At 34.6% G+C, this 23,392-nt stretch overlaps 1 protein-coding gene across 1 annotated transcript in view; it reads right to left on the minus strand.

Annotated features, from left to right (window-relative positions):
* Positions 1-23,392, minus strand: part of LOC133324081 (uncharacterized) — a 125,941-nt gene that overhangs the window by 39,389 nt on the left and 63,160 nt on the right. The window contains exons 4-5 of the mRNA XM_061532966.1: positions 21,525-21,685; positions 17,104-17,305 (exon numbers count right to left, since the gene is read on the minus strand). Coding sequence (XP_061388950.1) covers positions 17,104-17,305; positions 21,525-21,685 — 363 coding nt within the window. The remainder of the gene's footprint in view (positions 1-17,103; positions 17,306-21,524; positions 21,686-23,392) is intronic.

Here is a 23,392-nt window from a genome sequence, read left to right on the forward strand (position 1 = left end):
CTGGCTGATTTTAAATATATTGAACTTTCTCTCCGAGTTTTCGAAACAAATACTAAATAATTTGAAGTTTCGAGTGATCAGCGGATGAAACCTTATTTATAGTTCTACTACTGGAAAAGAATGAACGATTTACCCTTCTGGTAAATCGGCCACAAAATGGTCAAAATACAGAAGAAAAACAATTTCGAGGGCGTTTTAACTCCCCAGGACCAACATTTTTATTCCATCGGCATTAAAAGTTAATTAAATAATCGAGGCATATATACGAGGACTATGATATATACCAGCAGGTTGTTTAAGGGGACCCCCCCATTCTCGGTGTCAAAAATTTTTTTGGTTTAATTCGAATCTACTCTAATTCTAGAATGTCTCTATAAAATTTCAAGTGAAAATCTCAAGAACTCTTAAAGATATAGCCGATTTATTGTGTTAGCATCAAGTGACGGCTAAAGGGCTTCTCAAACTTTAAACGCGTTTTTCTCAAAACGAATGGCGGGCACGATAACTCAAAAACTAATAATCCAATCGGTTTCAAATTTTGACACGTTTCTCTGGGAGTGTGTAGCTCTCGTATGAACTAGGATAAAGCCAATCGGTGAAGATCTTCCTTATTTTTTAACTTAGTTTGTGGTAAAAAATAGGCGATTTTCCATAAAATTTTTTTCAAAGTTCCGCCATTTTGTTAATTGTTGTGCGAAGTCAATAATCCTAGTTCATACGAGAGCCAGACATGTCCTCTTTCTAAAACAGTTGGAATTTTCGGATTCCGATGTTCCAGTGATCTTCAAAATACCAAAAAGAAATAGATCGCAACCTTCATATGAGGGTCGAGTACGTAATTTTACCAGTATCGAAATCTGCCCGCATTTTTTTCTCTCCAGAAGCCATAAAACAAAATTATCGCAAATTCGTTAAAAAAATATGGTTAGACCTTCAAAACATCGGAAATCGTGTTTTATTATATTAGGTTGGGGAAAAAGAAATCCATTGTGATTTGTTGCCATTTTAAAGGTAACTTCATAATGCCTCCCTGCTCACTATTTGCAAAAAACTCTAGTAGTCGAATTTCACAATCCAGCTAGATACCAAATTTTTATTATTAAAGAAATTTTGCAATGCAAGAAATATATGATAATCACTTGGTGCCAAGTTCGGAATGTATGGTGGATGCATCAAAACTTCCCATCCAAGCTCCCTAAGTTTCTGGTGAGTTACTGTAGATGTGTCTGGCCTAGCGTTGTCCTGGTCAATTTCTATCTTCAGACGGCCCAGTTGGTGACAATGGAAGCAACTCATTATAAAATAATCCCCTTCCAGCCCCACCAACTGTATAGCAGAACCTTCCTGGCCGTCAGTCCAGGTTTGGCCACCGTTTGAGTTGCTTCGCCGCTCTTTGACCATGATCGATTTCGCACAGGGTTAACGTATGTGATTCATTTCTCATCTCCAGTCAACCATCCGTTTAGGAAATTGGTCTATCTCATTCCGTTTGGCCAAGGCTTCGTCGATTGAAATTCGATCCATCCATCCATCCATCCCAAACATCGAGCTTCTTTTTGAATCCAGCTTTTTGTTAATGGTTTAAAACAGTTTTATGGTCAATTTTTAGCTCCTAGGCGATGTTACGACTGCTAACATGCCGGTCAACTTCGATCAGTTCTCCGATTTTACATTTTCGACGACCGACCTAATGGATTTCGTTTTCCCCAACTCTTTGTAGACCGTCATAGTGGGCCTAAAAATTGAATCAGCTATTAATAATACCGATATACCTGAGGATATTTTGTATTGGTATTACATAAATATTATTTCCATTATTTCTGTTACGCATATTGTCATAACCTTCACTTGTTTAACTACAAATTTAATTTTCCACATTGGAAATTAACAGTTTTGCTCAACAACAAATGTATATCAAAATGATTTGACATAGCCAGAAACAAAAATACCATCCTACCTTCCTAACTAATCATTACATTAAAAGAAGTCACATTGTTATATAATACCCATCTTAGCATAATATTCAATATTCGTTCGTTCATTCGTCATGATTATTATCATAATCATCACATTGACCGGAGAGCGAAAAAAAACTTCTGCTACCGACTAAATACCCACCTATTCATAATAATGTTCGACATGCGAATTATTATTTCCCCAGCAATCATCAGCAGCATTCATAAATCAATTTTACAATATGCCGTTAAATTGATTGATGTTACAGAAACGAGAAAGAAACGAACAACAACAACATCACCAACAAAATAACAGAAAATGAAAAATTTGCATGGATTTTTAGCTGCCACACGCATTACAACATCAACAACATTGATCTACAAGCAGCACTTTGGACATTCAACCAAAGAGTCATTCATTCAAGCATTCCAGAAATATGAAAATTCTTTCATACCAATCGCCAGCTGTCATTCATGTTTTGTTCTTTTTCTCCCTCTCTCTGTCGTTCTTTCCACAATGATGACCGATCGAATCGACCCATTATTTCCAGTCTGATGGCCAGTCACATTAACATCAAAACGCATTTTCTGTATCTTCCTTCACAAAGTTTTTGGTCATTCATTTATGAAAATTATCCATACACAATAACATAGATCAATGTGTCTATTAAATTATGATGAAATGTTCCTTCAAGTGATGAACGAACCCCCTCATCCACTCTTCAGATTTCTTCCACGCTATGCATTGTTCTTAGCAGACAAGTTATGCTGTTGCTGCTCAATCAATGGTTTAGTTGTGCGAGCGAATCCATTGATACATAAAGTCTCTTGGCTTTGTTGCTGCACAGAGTGCAGTTATGACCAATATTCCGAGTAGTAGAAGTTGTTGTTGTTTTTGCTATTGGTCTATAATTGCCTGACTTTTAGCCGATCGTCGACTAGCGGTCATCATTTGGTGGTAGCGTAGCGACCACTAAGTTTATACTTGCCATGAAATTGTATGGGATGGTATCCAGCAAAACTGTTATTGCAACTTCTGCTGTTGCTGCTACTGTTGTTGTTGTTATTGCTGTTCCATCAACTTTTGTATGATTATATGTCATTGGTCTAGTTGTTGTTATATTTAATAACTCAAACCGTTCCATATTTCTCTGTTCACTTGGTTGCTGGTCTCTTCTTACTATTTAAACAGAAAAAATCGAACATGTTCGAGTTCTTTTCAAGTGCTAAGTGAATTGCTCCCTTAACAAGTTCTTAAAGTTTTGGGACAGGTTCGATCATAAATTTTTGGATACTAATCGAAAACAATAAAAAAATTTAATTCACTTCTAAAATTGTTCCTGGAAAACGATTAAATAAGGGCTCAGTTATAAAAAACTCTATCTGTGACTTATGATGTCCCCTCACGTTCGGATCAAACAAGATTCACTCTTCGTTTCAGTTATCTATGAGAGTGGTGCTAAAAGCAGTGACCCAAAAGATCCCATTTTCGAATATAATTTAGGGTTGCAATTGATGAACACAATCTCCGGTTTGACCCGACCCTTTGTGAGGGAGGCACCAGAAGTTGTTGAGCAATGGGTAGCATATTCAGATTTTATTGGGTAAAAATATAACTATGCACAAAATTTGTGTGAATTCGGATTCTTAGTTAACCCAGAAGGAATTAACTGATAGTGGACAACGATCAAAGCCCGAATTATTTTTTAAAAAAAATGGAAAGGGACGATTATTCAAAATTTTGAATTGTTTTCTGATCAAACCAGATTCACCTGCTAGAAATCACGACTTTAAATATCCCATTTTCCAATTAAATGTAGTACGTTTGATAAAAATATTACGATATGCAATCGATGGAATCTCTACTCGGTTCATACAAAACATGCACGTTTTTAAAATTTGACCCATTGTGAGGACCTACCAGAAGTTGTAGACCATTTTGTATCACATTCGGACTCCATCTAAGTTTGGTGAAAATGTGATGATGCACAAATATTGGGTCAATTCGGATTCTCAGTTGAACCTTCCGACGGCAGGTATTCGGATATGATTAAATCACATATTCGACAAGAAAATCGACTCGTCATAGCACAGAAATTGGGAATTGGGCGGAAAATACGTGAAGTCTATATCCGATATTTTGATGAGGTATATTTGTGGTTCCTTCACCATATATATATACGCAAATCGACATAGTCAGTCCTATCCAGATGCAGCGACTGCGGTGGCTAGTCCATGTTGTGCGAATGGATGAGAATGCCCCAGCTCAAAAGGCATATAAAAGCGAACCTACTGATGGTTCACGCAGAAGGTAAAAAACCCTCAAATTCGATGAAGAGATCAAGTGGGGTATGACATATATCCAAGCACGGTCCTTCAAAATGCGACTAAAGGTCTACACGCATGGACATGGTTTATAAGTCCGTCTTCTGGTGTCTTTACTGATTGGGACCTTGAAATTCATGAACGTAATACGAAATTCAATCCTACGACAGCTAGCAAAATTATCGCATTTGGGTCTCGAAAAACCCCGAGAGTTATTATTCAGAACCCTCTCTATTCAAAGTCTTAAATGATATAATTCGTGATGTTATCGAGGACATAGGAAGTTTAGGTAATGCCAGGAAATTAACATTTCATAATAATCTTGAAATTGGTTTCCTTATCTATCTAGAAATAGGCATAGGAATGGTATCAACGCATTTTTGCCTTCTCCACATGTTTACATCGTCTGCTTCCGATGGATCTAATCTTGTGGAAATGTATCTCCAGGCTGAGGTGTCCTGTCAGAATACCTGACAATATTTTAATTTCATTTTTGCTTGTTGATATCTTAATTTGGGTCCAATTGAAAAATTTATGTTTTCTTTTTCTAGTCACCTCGTTATTCCAAAAGTATTTTGTGGATCTTTCTCACCCATGACCTCAGTTGTAGATGTTTTGCTATAAAATGTTTGCTTCACATATATAGTGTGTATGTCCGTAGGACTTCTGGCGCTTAGGTTCGTTTTCCAATTACCTCTAATTCCAGGTTATACCATATGTTAAAACTGCAAAAGATCGATTCTTCAATGAAAAATCCTTCCCGCTAGTCGAGGGTCACATGTGTAACAAGAGTTACTAGAGGGTATTGTGTTCCGTTAGTACTCATGGGCCATTGTCCGGTATTGGAGTTTTACTTGATGTAACAATGTGGCCTGACCCAAAATTGTCAATTTTTTTGCAGCGTTTTGTGTCCTATATCGGTCCACTCGTCCATGGCTCTAATATTCTATACATAATCGAATTTTTTGACCCTATAAATCTTTTTGGCCTATAAATCTTACAAATACTTCCCTACCCCGTTCCTCTTTATTTTTTTCTCTCTTTTTTTACTCCTGTCCTTTTGCCTCTATTAAATTAAAATTAATAGTTAACAACTTTAATTGACAGTTACATATGTCATATGGTTTGTTATTATTATTATTGTTGTTGTTACTGTTGTGGTTTTTCTCCCATACTACATAGATGCCTTCGTCATCAACTACAGAGAACGTTAACAGTTGACAGACTGATCTATGGGTTGGTAATGTCTCTGCCATCATCATATTGATGATATGTGGAATGTAGGTCTTAAATGGAATGCCTTCTACACAAAAAAAAAAAAAAAAAAAAAAAAAACAAAAAACTTAAGCAACAAACATAGTTGAAGAAAAAGTACGATGTTGCTGGTCAGAAGTTAAATCATGGGATTGTGCCACTTTTTTGTCTGATCTGAGGGGGAAGTCTTTGAAAATAATGAACTAGTATTCTCATTATAGAAAAAAATATATAGGTGGATGAGTTAGGAATATTAGAAAAATGAACAATTATTGAAGAGAAATAAGGAAATTGTTAATGGTCGTCGTCATATTAAAATTCTTTACACAGCAGGTGTTATTATACGTGATTGTTAAGTGGATATTAGGAATAGATATTACGTTATTTTTTTATATTAATGCAGAATTTTTTTCCACAAAAGTCCTTACAAAGTTTTTTGGTCTTAATAATAAATGAATAATATATTCTAAACATGTTAGAACAGAAAATAGTTATCCTTATAAAATATGCCTGTAAGTCGAGTCATAGGGGACTGTTTTTTGAAGTGTTTTTTTTATAAAAAATAGCCCTAGAGAAATAAGGATTAAAAAATGCCAGGTGGCTCCGATTGTCAATAGTGGCGAAGCACTGCGAGATTTTTTATGTAGGAAAGTTTCGGTCTTAACGTATTGTTGACTTTTTCTACTGGGAAAATTAGTCCCAAGAAAAAATCATACCTAACATTAGGGGTCTGAGTAAATTTTTCTGTAGAAAACAGTCAATTCAAAGGCAACAGGGTTTTTTACTAATTTTTTCTAAAGAAAAATAAATAGAATATATTTTAGATAATTTTGGCACAATCTATGCAAAATTTTTTCAAGACCCAGTTAAAATTTGTTTATAGAAACAATATGAATTTGTTTATGAATACCTTAAAAAAAATATTCTGAAGACCCTAGGTCTAATTTTTTCTATAGAAAGAAATATTCAAGACCTTCTACAAAAAATATATCCGATCCCCAGGCCTAACTATTGTCAATAGATTGTTTTTAGGTCTCTAGGACTACTTTTATTTATAGAAAAAATCTCCAGGACTATTTTTTATAGAAGAATATTCTGAATTCTAAGTTTTTTCTATAGAAAAAATATTTAAGGCCTCAGGTTTAATTTATTTCTATATTTTTCATTATTTTATATTTTTTAATAACAATTCTTCAAGAACTGGTATAATTTTTTCCAGTTCTATTTTTTATATAAAATATCTTAAGACCCCAGGGCTAATTTTTGTCTACATAAAACCATTTTCAGGACCCCTGTAATAATTTTTTCCTATAAAAAAAAAATCTCAGGATCTAGGACTATTTCTTCCATTAGAACAAATCTCAAGACACCAGGACTAATACTTTTCCTATAGAAAAATGTCCAGGACCATGACTTATTTTTTACAAAAAATATCTCCGATCCCCAGGTCTAATTTTTGTTAATAGAATAACATTTAGGACTCCAGGACTAACTTTTTTATAGAAAAAAATCCTCGGGCCCCATTACTACTTCTTTCCATTGAAAAAATGTACAAGACTCCAGGTTTTATTTTTTTATCATAGCAAAAGTTTGTCAGGATCTAAGGTCTAATCTTTGCACAGGAAAAAATCCACGTATATTTTTCCCCATAGAAAAATTCTCAGAACTCCAGGTCTAATTTTCTCTATATAGAAAATTACAATTACAAAAAATCTCAGAACCCCATGTGCAATATGTATATTTTTTTAACATTCTCAGGATCAGTTCTCATTAGTTCCTATAGAAAACAAATTATCTGCAACCTAGGTCTAATTTTTATTCCTATAGAAAAAAGTTTAGGACCTCAGGTCTAAATTTCTTCTATAGAAACCTAAAGTCTAAGTTTTTTTTTTTACAGAAAACAATCCCATCCCCCATACACAACTATCAGAAATCCTTGTCTATGTTTTTTTTCCATAGACAAAATTCTCAAGCCTCCAGGTGTAATTTTTATTAAGCAATATGTTAAGTTTCTATACAAAAAATTCTCTGGAATCTAGGTCCAACTTTGTTCTATAGAAAAAAATGTCATTCATTTCAGTATGCTCTGAATGTGAGCGCATTCCTTTTGTCCTTGCTTTGAAATATATTCTGTCGAATTATCATCGATATCCCGTCATTCAATCTCCTTAAATTCCAACAAAACAACAAAAAATCCCCCACATGTCTGTCAATCCATGTTGTCGGACTGACACCTAATAATTAATAACAATATTATTAGACAGTTAATTTGAATGCGAAAGTATGCCAACGACGATGCTGGAATATCATAAAACTTGAAATGGAATAGAAAACGCTATAACAATAAACAAAAAAACTGTAAACGATCTATGGACAATGGAATGATGCTTGGCCAGCCAACCAACTGATTGACTGACTGACATTGATTTTTTAAACATCTTGGCAATCGCTATGTCTGCTGTTCGATTTTTTTTTTGCTATATTCAATATGACCTTCCTTGCTAACGGTAGGCCGCAATATAACTGCAGTCATCAATGCCAGCCAGCCAGTGCGAATGCAATTCAAATGGCATGAATCGTTAGCCAGCAAATATATGGCAATGACAGGGGAGGTCGAATAACATGAAGAATAAAAAAAACGAGTATGAAATATGCCGTTGCCTTGGTAATGATCATAATCTTGATGATGAGCACAGTTTTTAAAGACGATTTGGCGAAAATTTGAAATCACACGATGGAGAAAATTTTCCAATGTATGTATTTCTCAATCTACGCATTTGTTGCTCTCAGAAATTATATTTTTTTGAAGAGACTCAATAAAAATATATTTTCATCATCATCGCCATAATAAAGGCAAAATAGTCTAGTGTTAAGGTCATAAAAAACACTATGCCACAAAATGAACCCCATGGTCTGGGGGACGGGGAATCTATATTGGGTACGAAAGCCATCGGTGTGCATATTAATATCCAGGAAGGTCAAATTGAACATAGCGTTTCCTGATGGAAAAATAGGTCCTTAGGAACAACGGATTTTTTGCTTTAGAAAACATTGGGTTCGGATTTAACGCGGATTCTTTTCACTCTATCTGAAAGGACTAATGTATCCTTTCTATAGAAAAAACCGACTACGGAATTAAACTCTAAACTCTATCATAAAGGACTAATGAATCCGTTCTATAGGGAAAACCGACTACGGAATTTATTTTTCTATAGAAAATTCTCGAGAAGTCTGTGGAACTAATGCTAAAAATAATAATTTTCTTCAAAATATTGGCGCAAAATTAGCTGCTAGCATTTTTAATTTATTGTTAACAATTATTCTTGGCCAATCAGGATACTCATATCACTTTATGTGTCCACCCATTCAAGCAAGTTTCCTTCATCATCCTCCTCCTCAAAAAATAAACTTAAATAGACAAGTTAATTATTTTCACATAAAAATGATTTCCCTTCCCCCCTACGTTTATTTTTAATTCTTATCTCTTCGAAACCATCTACATTCTGTGCTATTTATAGCATACCATGGCAAACAGTAAGGAAACCGATTTTGGTGTTTTGTTGTTATTTTTTTTTATTCCCAAATTCCGGTCTTACTCTTAATGAATTTCTGGTTTTCGTTACGTTTTTTCTTTTCTTTTTTGGTTTTGTTGAAGATATTAAAGTTACATGGAAAAACTTTTTGTTTCAATTTTATTCCTATCTCTTATAACTTCCTGTGCATTGGCACAATGCCCACCAGGCCAGATTCCATAAAAAAATCTCACTAAAAGAGTGGGGGACCCCATCACTACGTCTGTCTACGTTTCCATTAGTTATGGCCAGACAAAAAGCACCTGCTTCTGCTGATGCTGCTATTGCTACTCCTCTGACGCTTTCAGATAATGTCAAAACATTCGATAATCAATTACAAAGTGGAAAATAATAAATGGTTTTTTCCCATACAATGTCTCGGACAAAAAGGGAATCAGAACTACAAGAAAATAAAAACAAAGACTGGCTGACAAAACATTAATTAAAAAAAGAAATCACGGGGATTATATACACATTTTCAAATATGTTAGAATGTTTTCCCTTCAGAAATTTTCTGTTTCCATCAAGTGACAACAAATTGCTATTGGATGGTAAGGGTTTCAAACTACAAATTTTCAAAGAAATTAATCAAAGGGCGAAAATATTTTAGAATTTTGTTTTATAAAAAAAATTCTACCCGGCGTTTTGAGTTTTTCCTGTGAAAGAAATGAGACCTGCCCCTGTATTCTGTAACTTTTTAACAACATTCGATATTGTCTATTTTACAGCAATTTCATTTGTTTGTTTTATTGTTGTTACAATAACAAAAGAAATGTAAACAATACCGGATGTTGTTAAAAGTTACAGAATAGACCTACTGGTGTCTTGGGATTCTTTTTTCGATAGAAAAAAACTACGACCTGGTGTCTTACAAATTTGTTTCCATAGATAGAATTAGACCTGATGTCTTAATTTTTTTCTATAGAAAAAAATGAGACCTGAGGTCTTGAGAATTTTTTTTCTATAGAAAAAAATAAGACCTGGTGTCTTGCGAATTTTCTCTATAAAAAAATAAGACCTAGGGTCTTGAGAATATTTTTCTTCAGAAAAAATAGGCTTGTTGGATTGGAGAATTTAGTTCCACAGATTCAATATTTTTCTCTAGAAATTAGGTCCAATCCAATCCAATCCAACATGTATTCGGCGAAACCCTAAATTACTAACAACAAACACCTTTGGGGGTAAAGGAGCAGGTCTAGTAATGATTTCAACGCAAAACGTTTCAAATACGCCTTACATGAAATTGCTTAAGAATAGGTTTCATCTTCTTTGATGTCTGAGATGTGTTATGTTACGTTTTTGTTGGTCTTTCTATTTTTCTCGTTTTTTTTGTGAAAAGAACATGGCACTAATTAGAAGAGCGGCGGCAAACAACTATCAGCCTACAATGTGAGCTTCTGTAACGTTTTTTGCTGGTGTTGTCTACACTTTAATGTTACTGTCCATTTTCTTGCCTCATCTAAGTTGATGTTTGTTGTTGCGATTTTTTTTGAACCCCGGTAGCATCAATGCGTGTTAGTTATGCTTGGTTGGTATAGATGCGAACCAACCAACAAATAAGAAGAAAATTCTAATTAGATGCTTTAGTTTTTATACTGTTCCTTTTGCGATTAGAATACTGATCTCGTCGTATGAAATCTCAGCGTTTTTTCGAAGCTCGTAGCAACAAATATGTGATAGCCAATATTTACTGCTGCTGGAAGTTAAGTATAACGAGTGGTGTTACAAAAGGTGGAGACTTAAGGAGGATACACTTCTTTGCTATAGCAAGAAATTCTCAAGACCCCAGTCGATTTTTTATGGGAAAAAATTCTCTGCTCTCTAAAAATTCTCAAAACCTCAGCTGAAGTTTATTTATCAAGATCCAAGGTTTTACTTTCTGTAGAAACAAATTCTCAAGACCCTAGTTCTATGTTTTTCCATAGGAAATATGGAATAGGAAAAAATATAGGAAAAAAATTCTAAGTTTTTTCTATAGAAAAAAATTCTCAGGTCAAAAATTCCCAGGTCTAAGTTTTTTCTATAGAAAAAAATCTTAAGACCCGATGTCATATTTTTTCTATAGAAACAAATGCTCAAGACTTCAGGTCTAAGCTTTTTCTATGAAAAAAAATCTTAATACCCCAGGTCTAATTTTTTTCTATAGAAAAAAATTCTCAAGACCCCAGGTCTAAGTTTTTTTCTATAGAAAAAAATTCTCAAGACCCTAGGTCTAAATTTCTTCTATAAAAAAAAATCTCAAGACCCCAAGTCTAAGTTTCTTTTTCTATAGAAAAAAATTCTCAAGACCCCAGGTATTTTTTTTTCTATAGAAAAAAATTCTCAATACCCCAGGTATTTTTTTTCTATAGAAAAAATTCTCAAAATCCCAGGTCTAAGTTTTTTTTTATAGAAAAAAATTCTCGTGACCCCAGGTTTATGTTTTTTCTATAGAAACAAATTCTCATGAATCTAAAGACCGCAGGTCTATGTTTTTTTCTAAAGAAAAAATTGTAAAGACCGCAGGTCTAAGTTTTTTTCTATAGAAACAAAATCTCAAGACCCCAGGTCATATTTTTTCTATAGAAAAAAATTGTCAAGGCCCTAGGTCTATGTTTTTTCCTATAGAAAAAATGTTGAAGACCCAAGGTAGCATTTTTCTAAAAATAAAATCTCAAGAGCCCTTGTCTAAGTTTTTCCTATAAAAAAAAATTTCAGGACCCCAGGTCCATTTTTTTTCTACAGAAAAAAAAATTCTCAGTCCCCTAGGCCCAAGGTTTTTCTAGTAAAAATGTTAAAAATTTTCTATTCCCTCCACAATTCTAGCCGCTTAAAGACTCTACATTCCCCACACCGAAAATAGATGAAGTTAAGTAAATGTAATGCTTAGTCTACCTCCTTATGTGGCGATATCTATTAAATTAAAATGTTTTCCAACTAATGTTGCCCGGTACCACCAGCAACCACAGCAGCAGAGGCGGTAACAGTTTTTCAAAAGCTAATGGTAGCACCAGCAGCAGTAGTTGGCACAAATGTGTGCAGGGCATCTCTCTTCAATTTTTTTTCGCTTTTTTTGTAGAACGTGTGATATGCAAGAATGCAACAATTGTTGCATTCTTGGTTTTTGTTGTTGTTGCAGTTTTATCACAAAGTTCAGGGTATGCTTTTTGCATTTGTAATCGTGTGAGAATGTGTGCCTCTGTGTGTGTATGTGATCTAGAATACAAGACCATCTTCAAAGTTTTATATTAGACCCCGGTAGTAGTGGTATGTAGGGATGGTGCCATTTGATGTTTGCCAATATTGGCAGTCAGCAAGTGGCGTTGCTGCTGCTGTTGATGATGATGGCTTTGTGTGGTGTGCTGGTGGTGTCTTAACAAACGCGTTTTCTGGCTCATTTGCTACAGCGCCTACATTTTACTATACCTTGCACTCTTTAAATTTCATGTAATTAGTAACTGCAGCGAACCTCCAAACCGAACTGAACTGAAAGACAAGCAACAACATCGCCCAACATAGTTGGCTAATAGTTGTTATAAATGTATGTGGAGTATGTACAACATGGCCCATGTATAGAATGCCAACTATCTCGATTGTTGGTTAGGTTGGGTTGGTTGCTACACTTTTTTGTTTCAATAAAATTCACAACTTGGCCATTATGTGGGTTTTCACAGAGGGATCCGTGGAGGAACAAAAAGAAAGAAAAAGAAAAAAATGGAAAATTAGATGATTACGACGACAATGATGGCGGTTGGTTTGAATACCAAACAAAGTTTTCTTTCTTATCATCTGTAATGTTTGAACAAAAAGGAAACTACAGCACAACAAATAATCAATAGCAGGGTACCACACGATCCACCAGCAGCAGCACCAACACCACCATCTCTATTAGCCAACAAAAGAAATTAGAATACCAAAGAGCTTCCTTATTGCTGGTGGTACGATTTGAAAATCTGTTTCACTTTTTTGTCGTCTGGCTATTTTGTTGCTTAAAAATACCACAATGCCGGACCGAGAGTGGACGACAATTAGCAAAAATGTTTTGGCATTGGAACTGATTAAAATTGTTACAAATATCATTAGGAAAAAATGTAACAAAATCAATGCCGCAATTTTTTTCCAGCTAATTAAAGTAAATCGGCTATTGTGGAATTCAGAGACTTGGTTTATGGTATTTATGAAATTTTTTAATTGGTAAGTGAAGGTAATTGAAATGCCACTTATTCTGAGATCGGAAAGTAATTTGAAAGGAAACATTTCAGAACAACAAAATTGCATAGGTTGTCAAACCAAAAAAGTTTTTTTTTTATTTTTTATAAAAAATGAGACCTGGGGTCTTTCCAGTTGTTTCTATAGAAAAAAATTTAACCTAAGGTCAAGAGATTTTTTCTATAGAAAAAATTTAACATAGTGTCAAGAGAATTTTTTATAGATTTTTTTGTAGATGGGAGTCTCAGATTTTTTTCTATAGAAAAAAGAGACTGGGAGTCTCAGATTTTTTTCTATAGAAAAAAAAAGAGACTGGGGTCTCAGATTTTGTTCTATAGAAAAAAAGAGACTGGGAGTCTCAGATTTTGTTCTATAGATAAAAAGAGACTAGTAGTCTCAGATTTGTTTCTATAGAAAAAAGAGACTGGTAGTCTCAGAAAAAAGAGACTGGGAGTCTCAGATTTTTTCTATAGAAAAAAGAGACTGGAAGTCACAGATTTTTTTCTATAGAAAAAAAGAGACCTGGTTTCTTGAGATTTTTTCTATAGAAAAAATTCAGACCTTGTGTCTTGAGAATTTGTTCTATAGAAAAAAATGAGTCCTGGGGTCTACAGAATTTTTTTCAATATAAAAAAATGAGTCCTGGGGTCTACAGAATTTTTTTCAATAGAAAAAAATGAGACCAGAGGTCTTGCGAATTTTTTTCTATATAAAAAAATGAGACCTGAGGTCTTGCAAATTTTGTTTTGTCTTGTGAATTTTTTTCTATTTAGAAAACAAATGGGCCAAAGGTTCTGAAATGTTTTCTATAGAATATTATTCTGTTTGAAATATTTTTTCTATTGATAATCTTCTGTTCCGACCTGTTCCTCGTCCAATGACCTTAGGTGAATGACGACAATCCCTTCTATTTTTTTTTCTTACCTCACAAAAATATCTCAAAGCAAGCATCCCATCAACGAAGAATTTATTATTGGCATTTGATAGCTAATATCTTTTTATTCTTGATAGAGAAGTGGAAAAATATCATAAATCAATCAATTACAGTTCGATGCAAGAAAAGAGCACACAAGCCCATCAAAAAATATATATTGAGAGCGAATAGCCTATAATCTTTGAGTCATAGAAGCCATATTATAAGCAAGTTAAAAGCACGCAAACGCTAACTCACACAAAAAAGCCCCGCCGAAGGAGATGCGTTAAAACGTTCCTAACTGGTAACTGATGTCGATGCTGCTATGCGATTTTGTCGATTTATAATCTCATGTGAGTGTGCGCCGCAACACATGTATTTTATTGTGTTGAAGTATCCTCACTCACTACCCTACCTACCAACTACTACTGTCTTCGTCAAATCATTCAACGCCTTGGTGGCGACTTTGTCGGCAGCAAACATCAGCAGCAACTGGTTTCCAGTGGCCTTTCAGTGCCATCGCTGATCTTTTTCCAGGGATGTTGGATTTGGTTTTTTTCTTAAATACAATCACACTTGATGTTGATGTTTTTGTTATTGTCACGCAATAAATTGCCACACGTTCCTGATCACAGGCAGAGAACTTAACTCAATTCCAAGCCAAAAAAGACCTTTTTGATTTCTGTCAAACGGAATTCTAAGGATTTCTGGACTTGGACTTGACTTAGAAACTATTTAATGATTACTATAATTGCTTAAGGAATAGTGGTGGTGGTTGTGGTGATGTTGGCATGCACACATTACTACCTCTTGCTGGTGATTAGTGGCCAGAATCAAAACAAAAGATTTAAGACACATGCGTGATTTGGAAAAATCCAATAAAGAAACAGAGGCGACTTACACGCCATGAACTTTATTTTAGACGCCATTAAGGAGGGTGGGGTTGGAAAATACCCCACTAAAGAAATGGAAAAATAGGAAAAAGGAAGTACAAAAGGTCAATTTTTTTTTAAATTCTCAAGACCACATGTCTAATTTTTTTCTATAAAAAAAACTTTCTCAAGACCACAGGTCTCATTTTTTTGCTATAGAAACAAATTCTCAAGACCCTAGGTTTAATTTTTTTGGAAAAATTCTCAAGACCCCAGGTCTCATTTTTTTGCTATAGAAACAAATTCTCAAGACCACAGGTCTCATTTTTTTCTATAGAAAAAATTTTTCAAGACCACAGGTCTCATTTTTTTTCTATAGAAAAAAATTCTCAAGACCACAGGTCTTATTTTTTTCTATAGAAAAAAATTCTCAAGACCACAGGTCTTATTTTTTTCTATAGAAAAAAAATTCTCAAGACCACAGGTCTCATTTTTTTTCTATAGAAAAAAATTCTCAAGACTACAGGTCTCATTTTTTTCTATAGAAAAAACTCTCAAGACCACAGGTCTCATTTTTTTCTATAGAAAAAAACTCTCAAGGCCACAGGTCTCATTTTTTTCTATAGAAAAAAATTCTCAAGACCGCAGGTCTCATTTTTTTTCTATAGAAAAAAAAAAATTCTCAATACCTCAGGTCTCATTTTTTTCTATAGAAAAAAATTCTCAAGACCTCAGGTCTCAGTTTTTTCTATAGAAAAAAAAATTCTCAAGACCTCAGGTCTCATTTTTTCTATAGAAAAACAATTCTCAAGACCCCGGGTCTCATTTTTTCTATAGAAAAAAATTCTCAAGACAACAGGTCTCATTCTTTTCTATAAGAAAAAATTCTCAGGACAACAGGTCTTTTTTCTTTAGAAAAAAAATTCTCAAGACCACAAGCCGCAGTATTTTCTATAGAAAAAATTCTCGAGACCACAGGTCGCATTTTTTTCTATAGAAAAAAATACTCAAGGCCTCAATTCTTATATTTTTCTATAGAAGAAAATTCTCAAGTCGCCGCATCTTAGTTTTTCTTAAAAAAAATGCTGAAGACATCTATGTAGAAAAAAATTCTCAAGACTTCAGGCCCCATTTTTTCTATAGGAAGAACATCTTAGAACCACAGGTAACAGTGGATCATTTTGGGGCCATACTTAGCGATCTTTTTACTTATTTTCCTAAATTATTACACCATTATCCAAACCAAAAGCTTCTTGGCCATACCCTCTCTCAAACGTTTAAAACCCCAAAACAGAATATATCGGAACAAAAACCAAATTCATGGAAAAATTGATCATGTTATTTTGTGGATGTCTCAAAAAAATACAGTTTTGAAGGATCACTTTCCATCCGCAGGCCTTTTTCTCTTCTCTAAACTTTATTGGATGTCTTAATCACATGGGATGGTGTGGGGAATATGGGCGAAAAGTCAACCAGTATCTGAATACTGTCATCGCTTTGCCGCTGCCACAGAGTTATGTTAATTTCCTTTTTAGCTGCAGGATATTAAAATCATATTTCAAAAGCAGTCAAGATGATGATGACGACAACATCCTCCTCTTCAAACTACCTACCAACTAACGACATGGCTAACAGCTTACTAACGTTTCGCGTTTTATGAAGATGACACCAAATTTATGTTATATTTTCCGCAAAGCTGCTTCCTTGTGATGATGTTGACGATGATGCTATTTATAAGCAGCCATTATTTGCCAGCAGCCAGGAAGTTTTCTGTCTATAAAATACTTCAGGAAGGTGTCATGCTTTAAAAAGCCATCAACACGATTTTTCTTAGAATTTTCCTTGAAAACTTTTTCCTGCTTAAAACGATGAGGATTTTCTATTTTCTTTTCGGCGATCTGTGGCCGCCAAGCCGCCTTAACTTAACTACTTGCACTTTTTTCACTTTTTATTTAGAGTTATTTTTCCCTTTCTTATTCCTACTTTTTTTTTTTTTTTTTGTCATGGCTCATTCACTCACTTACCGGCATGTAAATTCAGCTTCACCCAAACATAATTCGAAACAATCACGTCTCGATGTCACTGACACCGAACGTTTGGCATGGCCATTCAGTTTATAGTTTTGTACACGATCGACACACCAGGCACGTGCACATGGTCGTACACCCAGACATGATTTTTGTGCATAAATGGTAAAGACGGGGAACTGGGATTTGGTTAGGGCACCTAGAATGAAAAACAGAAAAAATTTAAAATGAAAATAGAAAAAAATACATTTTGAGGCGTTGCAAATAGATGCATAACAAATGAAATGAAATTTAGAATCAATATTAGAGTGTTAACACACACACATTTGACAATGCAAAACGAAGAAATGAAAAGTTCTCTTTAAAGTGACAAACTAAACATTCTTGTCAACACAATCCGAAAAAAGTAAAACCAGTCACTACTTCAGGTGACACGAAGACAGCCTGTCAGTGTTGCAGTAAGTGAAATGTCAATAGTTGATTTGTCACACCTTTTCTTGTTTTCCATGGAAAGTTTATTCTATGCAAAAAAACAGGGAGTTATAAAATGTTCTTTGAGGTGTAGTGGCAATAAATAACAGCTGCAGCGAAAAGAAGAACTTAAGGAGTGGAAACAGTAGAGTCAACCACGATACCCTACCACACTAATTAATGTTCTCTATTTTAAACAATTATTTTTTGGTAACATAAAAAATACCAAAATCGTTCATAGAATACGAAAAGTTCTGAAACGGAGAACTATGAGACCCAATTTTGTCTGCCATTGCTAATATTTCTATATACTGAATTATCAACCGAAAATATTGCAAATATCAACCCGGAAATATAGTTCATTCTATCTGAAAAGTTGAAGTCCAAAACACCTTAAATATTTTTTAAATTCGTCTATATCATACAATCAGATTGCATTCTCATTTAAGTACACACTACAAATAATGTGGTATGAAATATAGGGTCAAGATTTTTTGCTAGTGAACAACATTGGGACTGTACACTTAAATATTTCACTGTACACTCATAATTTCACTATGTATATGCCTCGAGCATTTCATTTTTAAGAAAAAACTTTAAATGTGAGGGAATCCACAGATTGAAAGACAATCTTATACTCTTATAATTGTTAAAGTGATCAGGGCCTTGAAGTGACAGGAGATAGCGCCATCCAGAGGAAAATGTCAACACAAAATAACCAAGGATCCCAACCGCTGCACAAAATTCAAAGAGACCTTGTTTCTAGGCAACTATAGATGGGGGCCCCATCACCTAGCTCAGATTAGAGCAGACCAATGATATACTATAATGGCGAAGCTTTGTACGTGACACTATTCTTTATAAACATAGCTTAATTTTGAATTTGGATATCAATTTAAATCTATAACGCCACGAATATAAAAAATTGGAACACTAAATAAGCAAGGAGCCCAACCGTTGCAGGCAGGCGTTGTTTCTAGGCAACGATAGATGGCAGCACAATTACCTTGAGACTATAGCAGACCAATCATCTACTTAGGTACAATGCCGATGCCCTTTTCCCTATAAAAAACTGATTTTTTCAAAACCTGCACATCATAGTATTCTTTCCAAACTTTGATCGAACTCGAAAATTGATATTATTGCATTATTACTTCATAGATAACGCTATGAAGATAACAAATTGAAACACAAAATAAGTAAGGACTCCAACCGCTGCACCGAATTTAGGGAGATGTTGTTTCTATGCAACGGTAGATGACAGCACAATCACCTTCAGACTACAGCAGACAAATCATATACTATGTCGATGTCCTATTCCCTATAAAAACTGATTTTCTTCTTCCACATTACAATATTCCTTTCAAACTTAAATTAAGAATATTGAATCACTACTTCCTACATAGAGGAAAATTCACTCGAATATTTTTAAAAAGATGCTTAAATGTCCCTTTAGATTAAATACATCCGAAAGCCCCTGCTATTCTAATAACCAACCTCGACATCAACACATGAATATAAAAAACGGCGTCATCCAGAGGAAAATATTGGCAATAATATGAAAATCAAAAAAACCAACTAGGCATTGTGTCTAGGCAACGATAGATGACAGGTCTAGGGATACGTAGTCGAGCGTAAAAGTCGACTTTTAGACTTTTCGATTTTTGCCTCTGGCCAAAAGTCTTGTCTTTGACTAAACTGTAGACTTTTCGATCTTTCGATTTTGTTAAACCTGTTAAAATCGATTTTTGACTTTTACGACCGATGCAAAATCGACTACAAATTTTTTTTTTTATGAAAATTGTTCTCAACAGATAAAATAAAGGCTGGAAAGTGTAATTTTCGGTTATCCCACACCATATATTTATGAAGAAAATCGAAAGTCGATCACTACATTCTTGTATATTTTCATCGTTTTTCTAACCATTCATATTGTGTGTCGGTCTATTCCTTCTGATACGTTTTCCTCAAAAAGATTAACATTGTAAAGCATGTAAATTCCATAGCTAATATGATGAAATCCAAAGGTGGAGTCCGTATTTGAAGTCCAAATGTGTTGATTTGCAACACAAGAGCATATAATAAGAGTGTCACGAGATAGAGCCACCTAGGGTAAAATTGCAATCAATGGCCACAAACGATATAACGAGACGTTGTTTCTAGGCAACGATAGATGGCAGCCCCATTACCCACAACAGAACAATCGTCTACTTGGGTGGACTGTCTCAGCTGTAAAAAAAAAATCAGAGAGACATTGCTTCTAGACAACGATAGAGGGCACCCCTAATATTCCATCAATTACAGCAGAACAATTGTATACTTAGCTGGACTGTCGACGCTTTGTAGAAGCCATAATAGGGCGGTAATGGGGCTGCCTTATTATGGATTCTACAGGAGATAGCGCCATCTTGAGTAAAATTGCAATACCAATTAATCAATGGTCACAAACGATGTAACGAGACGTTGTTTCTAGGCAACGATAGAGGGCAGCCCCATTACCCACAACAGAACAATCGTCTACTTAGCTGGACTGTCTAAGCTGTAAAAAAACAGCGAGACATTGTTTCTAGACAACGATAGAGGGCAGCCCTAATATCCCATCAATTACAGCAGAATAATCGTCTACTTAGCTGGACTGTCTAAGCTGTAACAAAATCAGCGAGACATTGTTTCTAGACAACGATAGAGGGCAGCCCTAATATCCCATCAATTACAGCAGAACAATTGTCTACTTAGCTGGACTGTCGACGCTTTGTAGAATGTGACCTAAACGATGGGCATTATGATTTACAGTGAAAATTTCACTTTTGGTACATTCATAACATAGAGTCCATATTTAAATAGAATCATATATCTCATAAATGTGATCTGAAGAACAGGAAGTCTAAAGATACGAGCTGAATATCAGAGAGTTTTTATAGACCCGAAGGTCTGGACGTCTATCGACAAGTTGAATGCCAGGGAGTCTATAGACGAGTTGAAGGTCAGGGAGTCTGTAGACGAGCTGAAGAACATGGAGTTTATAGACGTGTTGACGGTCAGGGTGTTTATAGACTAGCTAAAGGTCATGGAGTCTATGATCGAGCTGTAGGTTAGGGAGTTTATAGATGAGCTGAAGATCACGTAGTCAATATACGAGCTGGGGGTTAGAGAGTCTTTATAGGCGAGCTGAAAGCCAGGAAGTCTATAGACGAGCAGAATGTAAGGGAGTCTTTATTGGCGATGCGAAGGTCAGGAAGTCTTTAAGTTTACTCTTTTTTAAGACCCTGACAACTATTTGATTTAGATAAAAACTCATGTATCCCCATTTTATTTTTAAAATGTAAAAAAAGTTTTATTTAGGTTTCTTCCCACTATTTATCCAGCATCGTTTGATAAAATTATGTATGTAGTCTTCTTCTGAATGAAAACATATATTTTTTCAAATTCCCCCGTGGAGTGTAAAATGAGATAATCGCCAAACATTATCTGCTTATTATCCAATAATAAATATGAGTTGGCCAACAAACAATAAACACGATGAGATAACTAATTCAACAATTATGGTAACGAACAAATTAGCACTTTTTGTGTTAAGCAGACGACGCTGACGAGATATGGGTGCCAATTATATTCAATTATTGTTAAAAGCTTTAGACCTCCTATTTTATTAGATACGCACACAAATACATACACATACTTGCGCAAAATACAATAATGTGTAAAACTTTGCACATTAAAGAACGTTTACCCATTTCAAAGCAACTTCAATATAAACTATAATTTATTGTTTAGAGCCCTATAATGAGAGTATTGGATTACCTACAAAAACTAGCAGATCGAATGGTATTTTGTACTTTGTAACACGCCTAACATGTAGAAGCTACTACATCTTGTTAGTTAAGATTTGATTTTGTTTAGTTCATATGATTATGTTTTGTTGTTTGTAATTTGTATATTTTACTCACCTGGCAATTGATCGGCATTAGCTGAAAATAGTACACATAGACCTGTTTCGTAATTAACGGCATGACATGTTTCATTTCCTTGACAGGCTTCCAAACAATCTGTTAACATTAATGTGCCGGGCAATGAGTCCAGTAGTTTGCCAGGTGCCGAAAAGACATAACTGCAAGAAAACGACCAAAGAAGTTAGAAGAAGATGAGAAGGAAATAAAATAACAAATAAATTATTAATATTCAGTGATAATATTCTGATAAGTATTTTTAGCAGGATAGAGAGAGATTTCCGGGATATAGCAGTAGGTAGGTAACATTGATAAATTATGTTGCGCAACTTGTTGGAGAAATTCTTGAAACGTGTTGATAATCTTAAATCAAAGAAGGAGAATGTTGTTTTTTCTCTTTGCCAAGGCTATAAATAATTTTAGTGGAAAGAAATTATTTTTAGATTGGAAGAATGTATGGTTGATAGTTTGAAATTTTTGATTTGCAAATATTGTTAGTTAGTTTGATTTAGAGGACGTAGGGGAACATCACCACAACATACTTGTAGACAGAATGAACCTATTGTATCCCTATTAAGGTAATAATCCTTAAATAACTAGGAATGGCCGTAAAAAAAATTGAATCAGGGGCTATGTATGGTCCACCTGAAGGTCTCGGAGTTTTTATAGTTGTTTGCAGACAACGATCCATCTCCGTAGGAGAATAATTGTTTACTTAGCTGGATGCTTTGTAGAATCCATAAAACCTACATGAAGTGCAAATGATTAATTGTATCCCTATTAAGGCAAAAAATCCTCAAAATAATTAAGAATGTCCGTAAAATTAAATCGAATGAGGGAGTATTTGTGGGGACAATTAATGCAAGCTGAGGGCCAGTGAGTCCATAGATGATCTAAAGACCAGGGAGTCTTTAAAGCGAGCTAAAGTTGTGGGACTCTTTATATGCGAGGTGAATGTCAGGAAGTCTTTATAGAGGAGTTGGAAGTCGGGTAGTATTTTTTGAAAAGGTCAGGGTGTCTTTATGGACGAGGCGAAGGTCAGAGAAAGTATTTATAGACGAGATGAAGGTCAGGAGTCTTCATAGACGAGCTGAAGATCAGGCAGTCTATATAGACTATAGAAAGTCTGAATGGGATTTCCAATGGTGCCTTTCATATGGACCTATCCCTCCCAGATTTTGAACAGTGGAATTCACTGATAAACTGTCATACAAAATTAGAAATTCTTTTTTATTTTCAAAATTTTCGAAATGATTTTTAATTTAATTTAATTTTTCTTAAAGTTCTCCCCATGAGCTTTCTAATGGCACATTCGATATAAATACCTTCCACATTTTGCAGTGTCATTCGTTGACAATTTCCTGAAAATAATTAAATTTTTTTCAAAATTTCTAAAATGAAGTTTTCTGGATATGTATATATATATATATATATTAATTAATCCCCGTGAGATTTTCATATAGACATATCCATACCAGATTTTGCACAGTGGAATTACTTAAATTGCCATAAAAACTGATTTTTTAAAATTTTTTCCATTTAAAATTATTTACAAAAATGTTTTTACCCTCTCATAAATGGAGCGGAATTGTTATATATCGAAATTTGAACCTATATTGAAAATTCTATTCGAATCAATTTTTTAACCAATCATGAGCAGCCACTTCTGCTGGAAAATACATCAGGGAGCATTCAAATATATACAATAATGCGGGTTCTTTGTTTGAGGATCTGCCTTAAATTTTATTGCGAATTGGTTTTTTAACCTCCACGAACCTCGAAAACCCAATTACAGTATGGGTCTAGAACCATAAATATACCGAAAATGGTTTTCAAAATGTCGATAAAGAGGGGTGGACGTATCAGAG

Source organism: Musca vetustissima, unplaced genomic scaffold (assembly GCF_032173495.1).
Source record: "Musca vetustissima isolate MV318-11 ecotype Yass unplaced genomic scaffold, APGP_CSIRO_Mvet_v1 utg4828, whole genome shotgun sequence".
NCBI lineage: Eukaryota > Metazoa > Arthropoda > Insecta > Diptera > Muscidae > Musca > Musca vetustissima.